The 20,856-nt window shown below is 42.7% G+C and overlaps 1 protein-coding gene across 1 annotated transcript in view; it reads left to right on the forward strand.

Moving 5' to 3' along the window:
• The window catches only part of myo10 (myosin X), a 111,726-nt gene that overhangs the window by 75,741 nt on the left and 15,129 nt on the right, over positions 1-20,856 (forward strand). The window contains exons 19-21 of the mRNA XM_022761775.1: positions 14,524-14,648; positions 14,792-14,906; positions 20,725-20,831. Of these exons, the coding sequence (XP_022617496.1) occupies positions 14,524-14,648; positions 14,792-14,906; positions 20,725-20,831 (347 nt within the window). The remainder of the gene's footprint in view (positions 1-14,523; positions 14,649-14,791; positions 14,907-20,724; positions 20,832-20,856) is intronic.

Consider the following 20,856-nt stretch of genomic DNA (forward strand, 5'->3'; position numbering starts at 1 on the left):
GGCTGCAGGTGATCACCAGCAGACAGATTTCATCAGACAGAGACAGTGATTCATCTTTACATGTCACATATTATAGTTTAGACTGATAACTCAGATGTGAGTATGGTGACTGTATGAGATTCTGCACTGACACGTTAGCTGTCAGTGCAACTCCAGACCTGAAGACAACAACAACAAAAATCAATACAGTCTCCATAATCTGTTATTACTGTCAAAACACACTCTCACACACCACACACACACACACCACCACACACTACAATGCTGCCTGCAGAAGCACGGGGTTGCTTGTGTGATGGGCGACTGCATTTGCTGAGCGGTAGATGATGAGGGTGACAGCTTTTTATCAGATGTGTTGTGGTGTGTGTGTGTGTGTTGTGTCATTCTTTTATCAAATATACTTCTGACGTCCGGTTTCTAAGCGAACACACTGTGAAAATCACCAAATCTAAAGGGAACAAGGGTTGATTTGTGCATTTGGAGTTATTATTCTTACTGTAATGTCTTTATATACTTATCACCATTAGAATTTGAGTGCTTTTTATTTTTTTGTGTTTTTTAAAGCAGTAAAAAGTGGAAAAGCATGCTCTGTATAGAAGAAGCTACTTACTTAAGAGGACGCAAAATCTGTTTCACAAAAATCAGATTTTAAAACGGAGAAACAAACTGATGACAGACTGATGCGTTTTAAAAAAAATGTCTGGTTGCTAACAAGCCGTGTAAATGAGACTACAGAGGTTGTCAGGGACGTTAAACATCATCGTGTTGAACATTGAAAACCGATCTACTCTCCAGTCCACCTTTACAGCCTCATGTGTCTTTATACAAATGTTACTAACTGGTGTAAGAGCAGAGGCTTTTTGTAGAAGAGGTCAGAGCTAAATCAAACTACAAAGTGAAGTTTAGTGGTGGTGACGTTTGAAGTCATGTGACCGCGGTTAGTGTTTAAAGCCCAGCATTAGCTTTTTACTTCTGCTGATTGTATTTAGGCTTCAAAAGTAATCCGAAAGCCAGTGTAAAAATCCCATTGGTTCTTGTGAGGGAACCAGGGAGATGCTACTTTTCTCCTCAATTCCTCCTCCAGATTTTGCCAGAAGCTCAGAAAAAGGCCATCGCCAATCAGGGAGAAAAGCACTGGTAGGATAGCAAAAGTTATAGAGACCAGTTGTACGACACTACATGGGGAAAATATTTGGATTGGTGGTGAATGGTGGTGGTCGGCAACGCCTGTTTATGAACTGCATTTGAATTAGTTGGAATGAATTACGTGCCAGTTTGAATTTGGTCAAACCTGATTTGTACACTTCTTCTGAGTAAAAAACATTGCTGTGTGTTCGTGTGTATGATCATTTTAAAAATGTGCATTACATGCTGCTGCAAATGTGTTGTGTGTATGTGGTTTTGTGTGTCTTGCTGTATTTGGAGCCAACAGTCTGTCCACACTATTATGCATTCTGTCAATATATTGATATTTCACCACAGGCTCCACTTTACCATCTGCAGGAGTCCCATGACCCTGCAGCGCTTTTTCAACACACTGTTACATCACGGCACCCAAACCAGCTCTTAGTGCGTCACTTCATTAATCAGTGAGTTTAATCGCTCACTCTTCATGAAATTTCTCGCTTTGCAAAGAAAAGAGTTGAAAGTGACTCTGAACTTTTTGAGGCAGGCCAGTTGAATTTCGGACGTTCTTCCACATTGAAGTGCTGACTTTTAGTGGCCTAACAGTGCTGTTGCTTCACATACAGCAATCATCATCAGCATCATCATCATCGTCGTCCTTCCACCTCCTCCTCCCCTCTGACACATGCTCGTTCAAACAAGCAGATGACGGGACGCCTCTTGGGGGCTTTTAGGGGCCACGTGCCGAAGTCTCCCTGACCCCTGTTTCCCCTGGGGGCGGCCCTAACCCCCCCAAAAGCCCCCACCCCACCCCACCCCACCCCATGCCTCCACCTCCTCCCCTCCACTACATTAAGCTCCATTCAAAAGTCATCATCTGGCCTTGTTTAACATTCGATCAGAAGAGAGTCCAGACGGTCGCGTTGCGCCTCATGAAAACAGGCCGGCTGTCCAGCTGACACTGAAGGGGCCACCGTACGTTGTGTGTGTGTGTGTGTGTGTGTTGTTGTTGTATCTACCTGCCTGTCTTTAGGCTTCCCATGTCTCTGTATCTTTACTATGATTTAATAACTTTATAGGATTTGAGTATTACAGTATTAGTACAGATGTTGATGATAATTAATCATTTGCTGTATTTTCTTTTAGAAATTTCTTAAATTTTCTTTTTGATAAACAATCAGGACTGATGTTCTGACTGATCTGATGGGTCACTGCATGTTCAGGATGTCACGTATGACTGAGGGCGTGGCCTCTTTGATTGACAGGTGTGTGAGCATATGCTTGCCACAAACCAGTGTTCAACAAAGTCTCAACTCCACACACGACCCTTCTCTTTGACCATTTTTGGATTAGCTGGGAATTAGGGTGGGAGTCAGACACCTGCCAAGATGAAGTCAGCAGAGCAGCTCACTCTGAGCTTCAAAACCGCTCTTCAGAAACCTGTGGGTGACACTGATGATGGATGGACGGGGCTACACCCATCTTTTATTTACAGTCTATGGAAAATCCAGACTCTTCAAACAAATCTGCTGCTAATTTTCTCAAAGAACATGATCTGGTAGTATTTTCTTCTTTTTTTTTTTTAATACCTTACTTTGCTGTCTCTGTCTCTGTAAAATGATTTTTCCTGTTTCTGACAAGACGGATACATTAGCTGTGTTTTGTGAGTCACATTTGAAGTTGGCAAAACTGTATGGAGCCCGTTACACACCCTGGGCTCGGAATAACTGGCTTCATACCAGACGCATTCAACACCACATTTCAAATATATAAATTAAAAATGTAACTGTTATAGTCTCTGGTCCTGTCTGACTGTGCTAATATATATGTAAATGTCTCTCTGTGACCGTGTGTTAACTACTCCATGCAACTGTCACTAGGCAGTTTTAAACAAAATGAACAACTTTACAACTGTAAGCCTTTTACATTCATAAACTAAGCAAATGGCACCGATCGCCAGAATTAAATAAGCATGAAATATATAAAACTGTAGTTGAATTTGGCAAGAAGAAGAATATGAGTCAAAAAATACTGAGGTTGTATCCTTCCTAATCCCTTACAAACATGTGAACTCACATGAAAGCAATCACTTTACATACAGTGCTGATGTACAGGAACAGAAACCCACAACCCCTCCACACCACCACACACGCACCACACACACCACACACACACACACACACACACACACACACACACACACACACACACAGAGGGTCCTCTTGTCTGTCACTGTGTGTGTGTGTGTGTGTTGTGTGTGGTCTGTGTGTGTGTGTTGAGTGAATCAAAAAAAAAAAAACCCCACAGATGACAGCGACAATCTCAAACACAAAACTCCTTAGAGCTGCTTTTACATCTGCGTCACAAAACTATTTTTAGTCTGTGCGGCTCAACTCATTAATGGCATGTCAGAATCAAAACACGGTCAGCAGAGAATCAGTCGCAGTGATTGCTGATGTCAGTGAGTATTGATAGGTCGTCAGTGATGTTTTCTCTCTAAGAGAATTTGTCCCTGCTAATTGGCTGTCTGATAGAAAATGGCATGTTAATTAGCCGACTGTGGACATTTTTTGAAATTTTCCCCAAGGTCTGTGGTGCTGCTCTAATCCCTCAGACTCTATGATGAAACACTACAGTTCCCAGTAAATCTGTAAAATTTTCTCAAAATCTTCAACAAATCCCAATTTAGAGTTAAAGCTGTTGGATTTACAGTCCAACAAAAAGGAGTTTGTGCAGATGCAGTAAGAATATCTGGAAGGTTTAGAGGTGGAGGAGTTCATCCTCAGGCTGTCTTATTGAAGGTTAGATAACAGTGGGTAGAAACCACTTGTCCATATTAAAAGAACTAAACAAAAACAGTTCTTTTCACATATTTTGGGCTGAGAATTGATCGTTTCATCAGTGGAAAATCATGTTGATAATTATTGTGAAGATTGTCGTGCCGCTGTTGTATCAGACTGCGTTACGTTGTCAATATTCACACACGCAGCTGTGACGGAGTCAGACGTGGACACTGGGAGGTTTGTGACGCAGATGTAAAGCAGCTCTAAGGAGTTTTGTGTTTGAGATTGTCGCTGTCATCTGTGGGGTTTTTTTTTTTTGATTCACTCACACACACACACACACACACACACACAGTGACAGACAGAGGGACCCTCTGTGTGTGTGTGTGTGTGTGTGTGTGTGTGTGTGTGTGTGTGTGTGTGTGTGTGTGTGTGTGTGTGTGTGGAGGGGTTGTGGTTTCTGTTCCCTGTACATCAGCACTGTATGTAAAGTGATTGCTTTCATGTGAGTTCACATGTTTGTAAGGGATTAGGAAGGAATACAACCTCAGTATTTTTTGACTCATATTCTTCTTCTTGCCAAATTCAACTACAGTTTTATATATTTCATGCCTTATTTAATTCTGGCGATCGGTGCCATTTGCTTAGTTTATGAATGTAAAAAGGCTTACAGTTGTAAAGTTGTTCATTTTGTTTAAAACTGCCTAGTGACAGTTGCATGGAGTAGTTAACACACGGTCACAGAGAGACATTTACATATATATTAGCACAGTCAGACAGGACCAGAGACTATAACAGTTACATTTTTAATTATATATTTGAATGTGGTGTTGAATGCGTCTGGTATGAAGCCAGTTATTCCGAGCCCAGGGTGTGTAACGGGCTCATACAGTTTTGCCAACTTCAAATGTGACTCACAAAACACAGCTAATGTATCCGTCTTGTCAGAAACAGGAAAAATCATTTTACAGAGACAGAGACAGCAAAGTAAGGTATTAAAAAAAAAAAGAAGAAAATACTACCAGATCATGTTCTTTGAGAAAATTAGCAGCAGATTTGGTTGAAGAGTCTGGATTTTCCATAGACTGTAAATAAAGATGGGTGTAGCCCGTCCATCATCATCAGTGTCACCCACAGGTTTCTGAAGAGCGGTTTTGAAGCTCAGAGTGAGCTGCTCTGCTGACTTCATCTTGGCAGGTGTCTGACTCCACCCCTAATTCCCAGCTAATCCAAAAATGGTCAAAGAGAAGGGTCGTGTGTGGAGTTGAGACTTTGTTGAACACTGGTTTGTGGCAAGCATATGCTCACACACCTGTCAATCAAAGAGGCCACGCCCTCAGGTCATACGTGACATCCTGAACATGCAGTGACCCATCAGATCAGTCAGAACATCAGTCTGATTGTTTATCAAAAAGAAAATTTAAGAAATTTCTAAAAGAAAATACAGCAAATGATTAATTATCATCAACATCTGTACTAATACTGTAATACTCAAATCCTATAAAGTTATTAAATCATAGTAAAGATACAGAGACATGGGAAGCCTAAAGACAGGCAGGTAGATACACACACACACAAACACACACACACACACACACGTGTGGCCCCTTCAGTGTCAGCTGGACAGCCGGCCTGTTTTCATGAGGCGCAACGCGACCGTCTGGACTCCTCTTCTGATCGAATGTTAAACAAGGCCAGATGATGACTTTTGAATGGAGCTTAATGTAGTGAGGGGAGGAGGTGGAGGCATGGGGTGGGGTGGGGGGCTTGTGGGGGGGTTAGGGCCGCCCCCAGGGGAAACAGGGGTCAGGGAGACTTCGGCACGTGGCCCCTAAAAGCCCCCAAGAGGCGTCCCCGTCATCTGCTTGTTTGAACGAGCATGTGTCAGAGGGGAGGAGGAGGTGGAAGGACGACGATGATGATGATGCTGATGATGATGCTGTATGTGAGCAACAGCACTGTTAGGCCACTAAAAGTCAGCACTTCAATGTGGAAGCAACGTCCGAAATTCAACTGGCCTGACTCAAAAATGTTCAGAGTCACTTTCAACTCTTTTTCTTTGCAAAGCGAGAACATTTCATGAAGAGATGAGCGATTAACTCACTGATTAATGAAGTGACGCACTAAGAGCTGGTTTGGGTGCCGTGATGTAACAGTGTGTTGAAAAAGCGCTGCAGGGTCATGGGACTCCTGCAGATGGTAAGTGGAGCCTGTGGTGAAATATCAATATATTGACAGAATGCATAATAGTGTGGACAGACTGTTGGCTCCACATACAGCCAAGACACACAAACACATACACACACACATTTGCAGCAGCATGTAATGCACATTTTTAAAATGATCATACACCGAACACACAGCAATGTTTTTTACTCAGAAGAAGGTGTACAAATCAGGTTTGACCAAATTCAAACTGGCACGTAATTCATTCCAACTAATTCAAATGCAGTTCATAAACGGCGTTGCCGACCACCACCATCACCACCATCCAAATATTTCCCCATGTAGTGTCGTACAACTGGTCTCTATAACTTTTGCTATCCTACCAGTGCTTTCTCTCTGATTGGCGATGGCCTTTTTCTGAGCTTCTCGCAAAATCTGGAGGAGGATTGAGGAGAAAAGTAGCATCTCCCTGGTTCCCTCAACAAGAACCCAATGGGATTTTTACACTGGCTTTCGGATTACTTTTGAAGCCTAAATACAATCAGCAGAAGTAAAAAGCTAATGCTGGGCTTTAAACCAACTACACCGCGGTCACATGACTTCAACGTCACCACCACTAAACTTCACTTTGTAGTTTGATTTAGCTCTGACCTCTTCTACAAAAGCCTCTGCTCTTACACAGTTAGTAACAGTTTGTATAAAGACAATGAGGCTGTAAAGGTGGACTGGAGAGTAGATCGGTTTTCATGTTCAACACGATGATGTTTAACGTCCCTGACAACCTCTGTAGTCTCATTTACACGCTTGTTAGCAACCAGCATTTTTTTTTAAAACGCATCAGTCTGTCATCAGTTTGTTTCTCCTGTTTAAAATCTCATTTTTGTGAAACAGATTTTGCGTCCTCTTAAGTAAGTAGCTTCTTCTATACAGAGCATGCTTTTCCACTTTTTACTGCTTTAAAAAACACAAAAAATAAAAGCACTCAAATTCTAATGGTGATAAGTATATAAAGACATTACAGTAAGAATAATACTCCAAATGCATCAAATCAACCCTTGTTCCCTTTAGATTTGGTGATTTTCACAGTGTGTTCGCTTAGAAACCGACCGTCAGAAGTATATTTGATAAAAGAATGACACACACACACACACACACACACTCTGATAAAATGCTGTCACCCTCATCATCTACGCTCAGCAAATGCAGTCGCCCATCACCACAGCAACCCCGTGCTTCTGCAGGCAGCATTGTAGTGTGTGTGTGTGTGTGTGTGTGTGTGAGAGTGTGTTTTGACAGTAATAACAGATTATGGAGACTGTATTGATTTTTGTTGTTGTTGTCTTCAGGTCTGGAGTTGCACTGACAGCTAACGTGTCAGTGCAGAATCTCATACAGTCACATACTCACATCTGAGTTATCAGTCTAAACTATAATATGTGACATGTAAAGATGAATCACTGTCTCTGTCTGATGAAATCTGTCTGCTGTGATCACCTGCAGCCGCAGGAGCTGCTTTCTTTATCACATGTATCACATTGTGTGGTTCATGTTAGCCAGACAGGGTGTGCCAAACTCAGAATGCTAACAGCCCATATGCACGTCAGCTGGGAGACAGTTTTGGTGTAGTGGTCATGTGTCATGCACCAGCCCGAAGACCTTTTTTAATGGGCACCTATCACAAAACGGCTGTGAAATTCATCTTTTTATGCAAATTCACACGTGGAAGAACCACACTGAAGAACAGACTGATGTTCACTGAAAAGTTTTTTTTTTTTTTTTTTTACCCTTTCAGGACTTCTCTATCTGTCATACACAGTAAAATAAAATATAAACAGACTTCAATGAAAAAAAATGAACATTATAAGATTCATGAGGTGTGTTACAATGTAAAATGTCTTGTAATAAGATAAGATCTGACATGATATCAATTCAACAGGAAATTTCTGGATGATTTAACTCAATTATCACTTTGTCCTGTCCCGTCATGTTCAGTCCAGTTCAGCCAGTCTGAGGCAGCGTCACACCAGTTCATCTGACCAGTTTGCAGTTAGCTGACACAAAAGTCACCACCACGTTTGAATGTAAACAGCCTGCTCTCTCTCTCTCTCTCTCTCTCTCTCTCTCTCTCTCTCTATCTCTCTCTCTCTCTCTCTCTTCCTCTCACACACACACACACACACACACACAGCGACCATCAGGCCCTACAAGTGGCCTGCACAAATTAGCCTCAGCAGGAGACGCATCGTCATGGCAACCACTAGCCCTCCCTCTCCACACAAAAAGGGGAGTGGAGTTTGGGGTTTGAAAGCCTTTGTTTGACTCAGTGATGTGTGTGTAAGAGAGAGAGAGAGTGTGTGTGTGTGTGTGTGTGTGTGTCTGAGCCGCTCAGTGTTGTTGAGGAGACACAGAGAGAGAGGGAGAGAGAGAGAGAGACAGGCAGCAGCTTTGGGAAGTTTTCTGTCATTTTCCGTTTTGTCCTCTGATCTGAGAAACCCTGAAGGACACGGAGCGGGGAGCTACGATGCACGGTGAGACCTGATGCATGTTTTAAATGGGAAGCGGTGCGTTCAAGTGTGCGCTTGTTGCGCTGGGTTTAAGTGTCCAGTGGAGGGTTTTAGTGCTGTGGAATGAGGTGAGATGCAGCGGTTTGTCTAAAGGTGAATGACACTGATTGACATCCAGCTCTCCTACTCAATCAATGCTGATTTTTGGGCAAAGATATAACTCAAAGAAGAGTAATTAAGAGCAGTTTGAATCACTATATTGATCAAATTGAAAGGTTCTTGCGAAGTGGGAAAGCTGTGAAGGCTTATCTGTGCTGCTTTGTAGAATGACAAGCTTTGAATGGGTATTTTTTTTTTCTCAATCTAAAGAGACGAAAGGAGATACATGCTCATGTTTCAAAAATTAGTCCCATCCTTGTCATTATTGCAGTGTAATTTCATAATGCCATGCACTGGGCGAGCGCAGTCCACACTGATGTTCCCTGTTTGTTGTCTCGTTAATTGGACTGGAAGGTTTTCAGAGCTGAAACGATGCACGTTGAATTTCAAGAAGAGAAAGACACATTTGACTTGAGATGGATGATTTGTAAATGTTTGATGATGATTATAATTGAGCTTGGAGGGCAAGAGATGAATGGGGCTGGCCACATAATGAGGAGAGTGATTAGTTAATGACATGATAATGAAGAGAAAGTCGTTGACTGACTGACTCAGTTGTGTATCTAATTAGATGGGACTCTTTGGTTGAAGGTTGCCAGATATTACCTCTTATTATGTCTTAAATACACAGTTTAGGTGACGTTTGTTTTCTGAAATCGGTCTTTGTGAAGCTCAGATCGGACATAAGGTCGTTGTTTTCTTCAGGTACTCCTGGGATGATAGATCGCTCGAATGTTGTTTTTTTCTGTGGTGTCAATAACGATTAAAGCATGTTGATCATTGTATCCTAAATCTTGATCATCTATTAATTATCAAAGTTGTATATCGAGCAGAAATGAGAAACTTTTGATTGGTTCCAGCTTCTCAAATGTGAGGATTTGCTGCTTGTCTTTGATTTGTGTCATTATTAACTGAGTACCTTTAGGTTTTTGGACTGTTGGTCAGAAAAAGTAAGCAATTTTTGACATTTTATACACTAAACCACTGATCAGTTAATTGAAAGAATATGACAGGTCAAATGATAATAGAAAAAAAAGAAATAGAATTAATAGAGAATACTGAGCCGTTGTGTGGTACAGTCAGTGCAGACTCCCCTGGTGTTCCTGTTCATTAAGAGAACTTTCACAGTGAAGTTAAGGTTCTACGCAACTGATAGAAACTTGATTGTCCACGGTAGCTATCTTCCTATTTATTGATTTCACCTCAGTAGCACTACCTTCTTCTTCGTGTCCCTGGTGTTTCCGAGAAATTCAAACCAACAAGAATCCTCCACCGACCTGGGTCAGGCTTAAATCCAGCAGGGTCGGGGATTTAGGTCGGATTTATGTGCATCTTTGAGCAGAAACATTGTTCCTGGGATTCCCCCAAAACTCAGTGGAGGAGCCCCCCCACTGAGTGGTGAGTGATAATCCCTGCTGGCCCCCACATTCAGACCTGGATGCTACAGAGGGCTTTGGATTCTAGATGCTCTTAGTCCTCTGGGTAAAGCAAGAATGTTGATCCCTGCAGAGAGGGAACGTGTTCTCGGGCATTCAACTTCAAAGGTAGAACATTAGAAACATTTATCAGGAATAAATAATCTGCTTCCAGTTTCTCAAATCTTTTTTTTTGTTAATATTGTAAATTGAGAACCTGTGGGTTTCAGACATTTGGTCCAAGCAATCAAGAGGTGTCACCTTGGATTTTGGGTAATATGGTAAATGCAGTGTTGAAAAGAAGAACTTTCTAGACCTTCTAGACCTTTGTCACAAGTTCTTCTGACACCGAAGGTCTAGAGAGATCGAACCGTTAGGATGATCAATACATTTTGATGCTGCTCAAGGGCAGTGTGTGGGATATTCTTCTTTTTAAGACTGAAGTGACACTTACCAACACACCTTCACGTAATACATTTGGATCTGCAAAATCTACAGTACAAATAAAGTACAGTGAGAAAAGGCTGAACATCTTTTTGGTTCAAAGGAAAGGATGACACACTTTCTTAATTGACAGTGATGACCTCTTCTTCCAGAGAAGAGAGGACTCACCAAAGGTTGTCCAATGAGTTTTTTGAAGAAAATCTCATTTGATACTTTCCAGGATAATGAAAGTCCAGTTTATCTCCTACTTCCAGTAGGGGCTGCTGAAGTGCATTTGCAGCCTCATATGACAGTAACTGTAAGGAATCCCTCATAGGATACAGATTTAAGTATTTCGAAAGCAGCGTGTAAGAACCTTGGGCCGAGATGAGTTTTCAGCATCGAATACGGGCATCCAACGTTTTTTCCTTTGATGAAGCAACATGTAGTCACATCTCGGCTTCACTGATCTAAAAACTTACAAATGAAATCATCATCATCTTCTCTCAAGATGAATTTGTTGGCAGATTTTGCATTTCTCTATAAATATTCTAGAAACATGGCACCTTTGTTGCACCGAGAGAGTCATTTAACTGCCTAAAATGTAGATACAAGAGATGATGGAACTAACTGACAGTGAAGTATCTTGATTGTTCTAAAGTTGATGCCATCTGGTGTCAGGAAGGGAAGAAAGAAAATGCTTCTATTCTCCAGCTGAAAGTGTCAATGCAAGTCATAGTGCCTGAGCTTTACAAGGCAGGAGTGCGGTTTTATGAATTTTAAACTGGAGTCAACGACAGCTGACATGTTGACTTGTGTGTTTCAGCTACAAACACCAGCATACGAGGTTAACCTTTCATGGTGGATGAATCTAATCTTGAATTGACATTTAGATTAAGGGAAAGCATATACAGTATACTGTATATGTAATTCTTCATCCTGAAGCATTATAACTCTCTGCACCTTCTTACCGACAGCTCATCCTGAGTTTGGTTGTCTTTCCATCTTTGCCTTTTTCAACCCCCGCCGGTTCCCAGCCCCCTCGGGAGCGGACTACCACGCCCCCCTTTTGTCCTGCTGAATGCCCCGAACGCTGAGTCTTTTAGCAGGGAAGTTGGGCTGAGAAAGACACTGAGTTTTTTCCCCTCAGGTCTATTGTTGTCACGGCCCTGCAGAGGCCTGAGAGGGCCTATCTGCCTCTGGACGCTGATTTACATCACTGAATTGTTTGTCTCCAGGGAACTTATTTCAGAACAATTATTCTGACGACTCCGCGTCTTCCCCAAATGTAGAAAATTCCCAGACTGGGAAAACAGTTTCTTTATGGACTTGGCTTTGTGCATGTCACGTTATATCATATTGGAGGATTTCCTGTATTGGAACTAAGGGGCCTAGCTAAAACCTCAGACCAAAATAGCCTACAAACACAAATACATGGGATTGCCACATACATTTAGTCATATATTGAATTTAATGTCCTTTACTGAAGTAATAAAACAACACTTATGGATCTCCCAAGCAAAATAATTGAAACAATGAGCTCTTGACTTCAAGCATCGGAAGGATCTTGCAAGCAACTTTAAAATGTGACTCCGATGCAAAAACTGGCACAAAGACTGTATTCATGTGTCATATTGTTTGACATGATTCTTTGGTCAGTTTGAGTTATTCACTGTACTTTTGTGCCGCTTTGTTTCATTCACTGCTAAGATACTGAATAGAAGGGACAGAATAAACCTTTCTAAAATAGAAAATGTTGTGCATGACAGTGCAGAGTTTTATGTCTTTCACATCAACGGAAGAAAAAAAAAAATGACACAGCTGCAGCGCTTTGACACAGCATGAAACTTCTCCTGAAAGAGATAAAGGTAGAGAAGGAGCAATTTTATTCAACAAGTTGGACAGGCAACTGTGTGAGAAAGAAGAAAAATCAAAAGAAAGAGCAGCAGAATGGTTGTTGAAATCCCAGAAGCAGAGTCTGTGCAGAAAGAGGAAACGATAGAGATAGAAAACAGGGGGGGCAAAGAAAGGCAGGAGGCAGAGGGCAGCTTCCTGACACCACTCGGCTTTGTACCGCTGCAGCCCCGGCCGTATGCAAATGCAGGTTATGCTAATGAGCTCTTCTCTGCGGCCGGTGGCAGTTAAAGGGCGCCATTGAAATCTCTCAGTCAAGATCTGGTGTTGAATTGGCCTCCCTTCATCTCAGCGGCTCAAATGGGCCATCAACGGGCTATCAGGGGGACGGCGCTGAATAAAGGGGGCATTACAGCGGGTATGAAAGCACCCTCTTATTCTGAGTCCCCCCTTACGCCCACTGAGGTTACAGGGTGAGAGGGGTCTTCTGTAAGTAATAATGGTATCTCAATGCCAAGTGTTTTTTTGGGGGGGTTTGGGGGTTTGATTTGTTGCTGGCTGCTGCTGTCATACACATCTTCTGTCTCTGAGTGCACAGTTGTGAATGAGTGGTATGCAGTTTGCTGTATAACATGCGTGCACATGTGCGTGGACATTTAAAAGGGATGGAAGTGATGGTGATTGGCTCCGGACGTCATGTGCAGTTTTTTATGCGGATATTTAGCCTCTTTTGGCTCAGAGTTTTGGTGTGAAAAACATATTTAATGTATCAATCTACGTCGTTTTCAGTGTTTCCAGCAGCCGCAGCTGTTTCAGCAAACAAGATAAACTGAATGTACGCTACCTGCCCACTACCAAAACAACAGTTATAGACCTTTTCCTCTGCATGGTACCTGCTCAGCTCGTCTTTTTTTGTTTTTCCATCAAGCAAAACTGGACAGCACCTGTTTTTTTTTTGTTTTTTGGCATCACCTCCGCTGAGGTTTCAAGTGAGCTTAGGTAATACCAAAAGGTGACATGAAAACACTGCAGACTGCTGATTGGTAAGAGAGAATCATCACTATTGCTTCATTGTTGTGCAAAACGGGACATCGTGAACAAACCCCCCATTTTTTTTAAAGGTCCCATATTTTCCTCTTCTTCTGTGTTTTATTTGCAGTGTTGATCCTTAAGAAGATATATTGGTAGTTTTAAGAACCAAAAACCATCTCAGTGTAGTTTTACATCTCTCTCTGGCTTCTCTCTGGAGCTCTTGTATCAACAGGTCGGTGAGCCAATCAGAAGAGAGGAGGCTCTGAGCCCCCTTTTCTCATAGAACACAATCGTCAATAAAGAATTTCTTACAAGCCCTTTCATCACAGTGAAACAGCCTAAATAACATCATGTTCAGTGCTATAAACCTGCACTCAAACAGCAACCAGTCAGAGTCCAAAATCAATCACCACAGCTGTGAAAAAAATTACACCTACGTCAAACACTGTTGGATGATGGGATTACATAGCGTATGGCATGCTAGATTGTCAATACTGTTGTAATAGTGTTGTGAGAGCAGCAGTCCTCATTGGCAGGACTGAACTGCAGAGGGACATTAATAGAAATGTCCCGTGGAGCTGAAGCGTCCTGTCGATACAGAGTGAAATGAGAGCAGAGCAATGCTGGTTGCTTTCAGATTAGGCTCTGATCCTCTCTTTGGCTGACTGTTTTCTGAGTGATTGAATAAAGATTTCAGGTAAACACTCAAGGAAACCAAATCCTGCAAGGTTGGCTGGGGGGTCCAGGTGGGCGGGGCTTTGGGCCTGGCTGAGAGCGGTGACATCACAAAGTTACAGAAGTCCTGACGGCTGGTTTTAAGGCTCAGTTTCTGAATACAGGCTGTGTGCATTTCTCTGTGGACTGAGGCTTTGATACTTTCACAGTATTAATACAGAACCTAGACCTGATCTATAATCAAACTACACATGGACATCTACCTTTAGACTATATGGAGCTTTAAATATCTTGTGTGGCAATTTCAGATGTGAATGAATTTTTTCACGTTTTCACCAAATGGCCTCATCTTTTTCCTAAATCCCCATCCTCCCCGTCTGCCTCCAGATGCCTGACCAGTTCGACCAGACGGTGGTTCTGAACCAGCTCAGATACTCCGGTATGTTGGAGACGGTCAAGATTCGGCGCACCGGCTTCCCCGTCCGTAGACCGTTCCAGGACTTCTGCTCCAGGTTTGTCTCAGCTCACATTTTTAATTTTTTTTCTCTGACAGATAATGACAGCTATGTCCATACTACTCTGTTGGGTTACCCTTGGCACTCAACCTTAGCGGCACTGGATCATAACCTTTCACTTCCCCCACCCTCTTCTTCAGGTACAAGGTGCTAATGCGGGGTGTGTTGACGCCGGATGATCCCAGGGGGCGCTGCGTCCAGCTGCTGCACCACTACGACAGTAGCAGTGCAGAGTGGCAGCTGGGAAAGACAAAGGTGAGCGACAGATGTTTTTATAACAATGTAAGAAGTTGTTTTGTCATCTTCATGTCTCTGTTGTTTTTGATGTTTGCTTCACAAATTTGGCCTTTGAGAACTAAACATTGAGGTCTTCAGGGGTCCCCTTGGTTCCTGACCCAGGGCCTCAGTCAGGCTGGGTCCTCATTATATTTAGTCTAATGGGGTTTGGCAAAGGTAAACAGATGTACATTAACACTAGAGTACTAATGGAGATGTACAGAAAGGGGAGGGATTGTATAACTGAATGCCAGAGGAAGGAATGACCTCCCGTGGCGTGAGTCTTTCTTCGCCTAATTCAAAATATATGTCAACAACAGAAAATCCCCTTTTCCTCAGAAACGACTTTTCCCACAGATTATTTGCATTTCCTGTCCATCAGCAGTGAAGTACATCCTCTCTGCTCAGGCCTCTGTAGTGTAATTGACTTTTTCCTGTCAAACCTTGAGCTCCTGAATGTCCCGTTGCTCCCTCTGCCTCTGGCTCGCACCGGCTGATCCGTATTCTCCTTGCTAACACGGAATATGATTGGATGCGGACTTACTTTGCCACCGGGGAATGCCAATCCATTTTGGCTGCTCGCCTCAAGCCTTAATTTGGCTTCATGCGTCTTACAAATCCAGCTCGATGAAACCATTCCAGAGCTGAGGTATCTGTGTGACTGCAGGCCGTGTGTGTGTGTGTGTGTGTGTGTGAGATCATGAATAATTGAGGTCCAGAGCACCTGAAGCGTGGAATCCGACAGTTATTGGATCCAGTCTTCATCCTCTCTGTGCTTCCACTACAACGGATCAGGAAGAATATACCTATTGCCAGCGTGTGTGTGTGTGTGTGTGTGTGTGTGTGTGCGTGTGTGTGTGTGTGTGTGTGTGTGTGTGTGCGTGTGTGTGTGTGTGTGTGTGTGTGTGTGTGCGTGTGTGTGTGTGTGTGTGTGTGTGTGTGTGCGTGTGTGTGTGTGTGTGTGTGTGTGTGTGTGAGAGAGATTTCTGTGGGGAAATGACAGATGGGCAACACAGATCCCCAATCACAGCATGACCGTGTGACGCTGCAGGAGGTGACAGCAGCGTGGAGACAGTGTGTGTGTGTGTGTGTGTGTGTGTGTGTGTGTGTGTGTGTGTGTGTGTGTGTGTGTGTGAACGGACAGATGAATGGTCAGTAGTGTGTGTATTTGTGTATCAATAGCACAAGAAACCGAATGAAGAGTCAGCACCACAGCACTCAGGTGGAACAAGCCTCAGCTGAATGATAAAATATCACAGAGAAGGAGATGAATGAGCATGTTTTCATTGCATTTGCAAAAAAACTGAATAAAATAGCAGGTATTTGAGTCATCAAAGGCAAAGGAAAAAGAAAATTGTCTGTGTATTGACAAAAAGAACACGTGCAACAAAGCCAACCAAACAAAGTGAGACTCTATTGAGAGTTTCTTTTACAGCCACTGTTCGAAAAAGATGAAAGTGCCTGCACACTGACTCCAAACCAAACGTTAAGGCAGGTACACCAAAGATGACCAACGTGAAATCAAACATGGCGTTGTCTTTGGTTGTGGCTCCAAAACAGCTGTCCTTCATCAAACGCACTACAAATGCACGGCCACAGGGCAGCAATGAAATGCCACTGTTTACAATGGCCCTGTCTTCTTGTCACAGACTCCTGTGATGGAAACACATGCTGTAGTTACTGGTTTGCGTTTTCACTCGCAGAGTTTTCCTGAAACAGGCTTTAAAACGTCCAGCGTGGCCACCTGGGTGTGTGTGTGTCTCATCACCTGAAAGCCCTCTGCAGAGCCTCTAACCCTGGCTGTGTCACCACCACTGAACCATAAAGCCGCTCCTGCTGCTGTGACTGCCTGTAAACCAGTAAATCAATTCTATCTCCCTCACTGGGACCCGCTCGCTTTGTCCCGCTGCCTCTGGCACTGAGATTTACATCGAGCCGTCCTCCAGCTCCTTTCAGTCGGCACATGTCCTGACTATTGTCTGGGACTTGTTTTTGAGGTTTTTTTTTACAGCCTCAAACTTAATTTCCTGGAAGTGATGTGGCTCTGCTCGCATCTCCCATGGTTCTGTTCTCTCCACGGGCCTGACCTGTCACAGCGAGCGACGCTCCCTGAAGGCCCCAGCAGCCGGAATCAAAAGTGCACCGAGGCTTAGCGAGACTTTTGTTGCGCTAATTAGCATAGTAATGATTAAAAGGGATTAGTTGTTCAAATCGTTGGCATGCAAATGTGTGCACTCGCACACGAGGCCGCAACTTTTGCGCATGTGTGATTCATGTTCGAAGTTGTTTGGTGAAGGGAGGGAGTGTGTTGTGTGTTTGTGTGTGTATGTATGTGTGTGTGTCTCACTTCGTGCCTGTGTGACGTCTTTCATGAGTGTTTACTGGTCCCCGCAAGGCCAACCTGTGGTTTTGTAAGTACACTTCAATAAGTGTGTGTGTGCATGTGTGTGTGTGTGTGTGTGTGCTTATATGTGTGAAGTGCAGTTGCAGAACTTGACAAAGTACATTCACTCATCATGATGAGTTTGGATAGCAGCAACAAGCACAGATAAACTCTCAGCGCTCTGCTCTAAACCTCTCATTTTTTTCTTTCTTGAAAAAATAAAAATGTTATTTCTTAACCTCCTCAACTCACAGAGAGTCAGAGAGCCGAACTCATAATGCACAGCTTAACATTCTTTAAACCCACAGAACATGATTTTAAATTCCAGTGGGTTTGAACATTACACATATTACGCTACATTTTGTGGGGGGGGGGTTCTGGTCCTGAGTTCTGGTTTGACCAGTAACTAATGGTGGCTAACATTAGCTCATTTTAGTGGATATTGCTGCATAACTGACTTTACTGAGTGAGTTCCGTGATTTTATGACTCCTCTCCACTTGCGCTGCATTTTAGCATTCACCTTTATCCTGTAATTGAAATCACATGGTCCCACCAAAGCACATTTTTCTTATAATAGCCTACTTCTGTATCTTTATTCAAAAAGTTACTTACATTTATAAAAAAGAGGACTGCTATTAGTAATAATGAATATTTACATGGTGGTTCTACTTACTACTTACTTTGAGTGCTCTCACTGCTGGTCAATAGGTTACTATACTTTTTACATAAATAAGGGAATAATCAAGCTGCTCACCTAAAAGACTTTCATCAGTCTAGTGTCAGAGGTTTAATCTGTTGCTTTAAATGTTGGAAATGCAGCTGAATTCAGGGGGAGACACTGGTGGTTTTGTGTGTTTTGTCTTTGTGTATTTATTTGTGTGAGTGTGTGTGTGTGTGTGTGTGTGTGTGTAGGTGCACGTGCTCGGGCATGTACTGCATGTTTCCCTGTTAATTAACCTCCTCGTCAGAGATGTCCAAATCACCCCGACGAGTTTACAGTTCCCCCTGAAAATCTCATTAGTGCTTCACCGCTGAGGATTCACAATACACACACACACACACACACACACACACATACACACATACACGCACACACGGTACATTATTCAACAGTAGAAAGGCAATCTCTACTCCTGTACCCCCGTAGCACTGTGACATTTCCCCACCGTTTCTGTCGCCCGAGTCCACGTCCCATATCTAATTTTCCTCCCTCCCTAATCGGATTAACCCCCGGCGTCCCTCAGTGGGCCCAGTTTCTCTATCAATGGGCGGCAGCTTGGCTCCTGTAGCGGGCAGCTGCACTAAGTGCCTGTAAGATGGGTCTTTTCACGGAGAGATGTCTCTGAAATCAGCGGCTGCAGTAATCTGCGGTGTTTAGCGGCGTGAACAAAAGCAGAGGAGGATCTGGATTTGATTTGTGTCGGCTGCTTTGTTCCCTTCATTTGTTCCTCTGTCTGTTAAATGGTGATGTTACAGAAAAAGGAGCCAGGGCCGTGTGTCTCTTTAATTCTGTTCACTTGTGAATCTTTTATTCATAATGTGTGTCTAATATAGCGGATGTAATGAATGCTCCATGTTAAGCAGTGGCTGCAGGAGTTGAGTGTATTCTACTGTGTTCTTCTGTTTTGAGTAGAGTGCATCTATTTTTCAATTTAATTAAGAATATTGTTACAACTCTGGTTCATTTTTTTTTTTTTTTTTTTTTAAGTATATTTTTTGGGCTTTTTATGCCTTTATTGGATAGCACAGTAGAGAGAGACAGGAAATGGGGAGGCAGAGAGAGGGGGAATGACATGCAGTAAAGGGCCGTCCGATGCGGGATTCAAACCGGGGCCGACTGCAGCGAGGACTGTAGCCTCTACATATGGGGCGCCTGCTCAACCCACTGCGTTACTCGACGCCCCCTCTGGTTCATTTTTAAAAGTCAAAATTGATGAAAATACATTTGACGATATCAATGAGAATGAGAATACCAATACATTTCAAATGAGTTCAAAAGCCAAGCTAAAAATAATAACAAATATGTCTTTATCTGAGAGGGACAATGTATGTTAATGAACCTCAGTACAAAATACACAATGTAAACATGCTGGATTGTAGCAGAAATGCTGAGTTTGAGATATATCTTAAAGGTGTGCTACGCAGGACATCATTCCCTTACTGAATCAGAATCAGGCCAGGTGAAGCAGCTTTTTAGTTCCTATGCTCCTCACCTGTGGAACGAGCTTCCTGAACAGCTGAGACCTGCTGAGACTGTCAGCTCATTTAAATCAGGGCTTAAAACATCACTGTTGCACCGCCGCAGTTTAAACCACACACACACAACGTCTGTTTAATCTTGTTTTAAAGGCTATTTTAATGTCATTTAAATGTTGTATTTTTACTGTATTTCCACGCCTCTGTAAAGCACTTTGACTTTGTGTCTGAATGGTGCTGGTAGAAATAACCTTGCCTTACTGCAGGTGGTGTAGGCCATCCCAATATTTACTTCCCTTCACTGACAGCAGAGTTTTGGTGCAGCTCACAGCTCCCTCTAGTGGCCGCCCGAGAGCCACAGTCAGCCCTCTGTTCAATGAATTCATGAATAAACCTCATAAATAAAACAAGCGTGTTTAAAATGTTCAAAACTTAGTAGATTAAATTACATATATTATATAAATATGAGAAGTAATGGTTCAAACAAAGGTTTTAAACATTTCAGTGACCACTACTGTACAGTAACCTGATGCTTCACATGAGAGTCACTTTATACAGAAGCATTATAGCTGACTTTTTTTTCTTTATCTCTGACCCATTACTCCTCTGTCCTGCAGCCTTCCTGTCTGTTGAGATGCTTTTAAGACGCCACTGGAGAAACTCACAGTCTCAATTGCCGATTAATCAATTAGTCAATCAGCTAGTTTGGGTCTTTTATCAAGATTAAACTACCAGACACTCTCTGGTTTCAGCTTGACAATATGGAGATTTGCAGCTTTTCTCTCTTTTTCTTTCATTGTGAGTTGTATTATATTTGGGTTCATGGTCAGGCAAGCTCATCAAGTGTCTCCTCAGGCTTTGACGAGCTGCACTTTACCTTTTCAACCTTTAGCATGTCTTTTAGAAACTGTATTTGAGACTCGTGAAATGTTTGAAATTATTCACATATTTTATGCAAAACATTGTCGTGACATGTTGCTTAACTCATAAACATCCAAGTAAACTTTAAATCCAGCCTAAATCTAAATGAAAAGAAGGAACTGGATTGTATTTCGCCTCTTCTTTTTTCTACGCCTGCCCTTTTTTAGCCGTCAGTGAAATTTTATCTTTAACCCTGGACGGTTTATCAGACTATCGAGAGTGATAGAAAAAAAATGAAGACATGTCCTCCTTTATCTCCTGCCCTCTTCACCTCTCCTCCTCTCCTCCTTTCTCAGGTCTTTCTTCGGGAGTCTCTGGAGCATCGCCTGGAGAAGCAGAGGGAGGTGGAGGTGCTGAAAGCAGCCATGGTCATCCAGGCTCATGTGATGGGCTACATTGCCAGGTACGACTCAGTATTCAGACCTCAA

Source organism: Seriola dumerili, unplaced genomic scaffold (assembly GCF_002260705.1).
Source record: "Seriola dumerili isolate Sdu_G_001 unplaced genomic scaffold, Sdu_1.0 BDQW01000432.1, whole genome shotgun sequence".
Taxonomy (NCBI): Eukaryota; Metazoa; Chordata; class Actinopteri; order Carangiformes; family Carangidae; genus Seriola; species Seriola dumerili.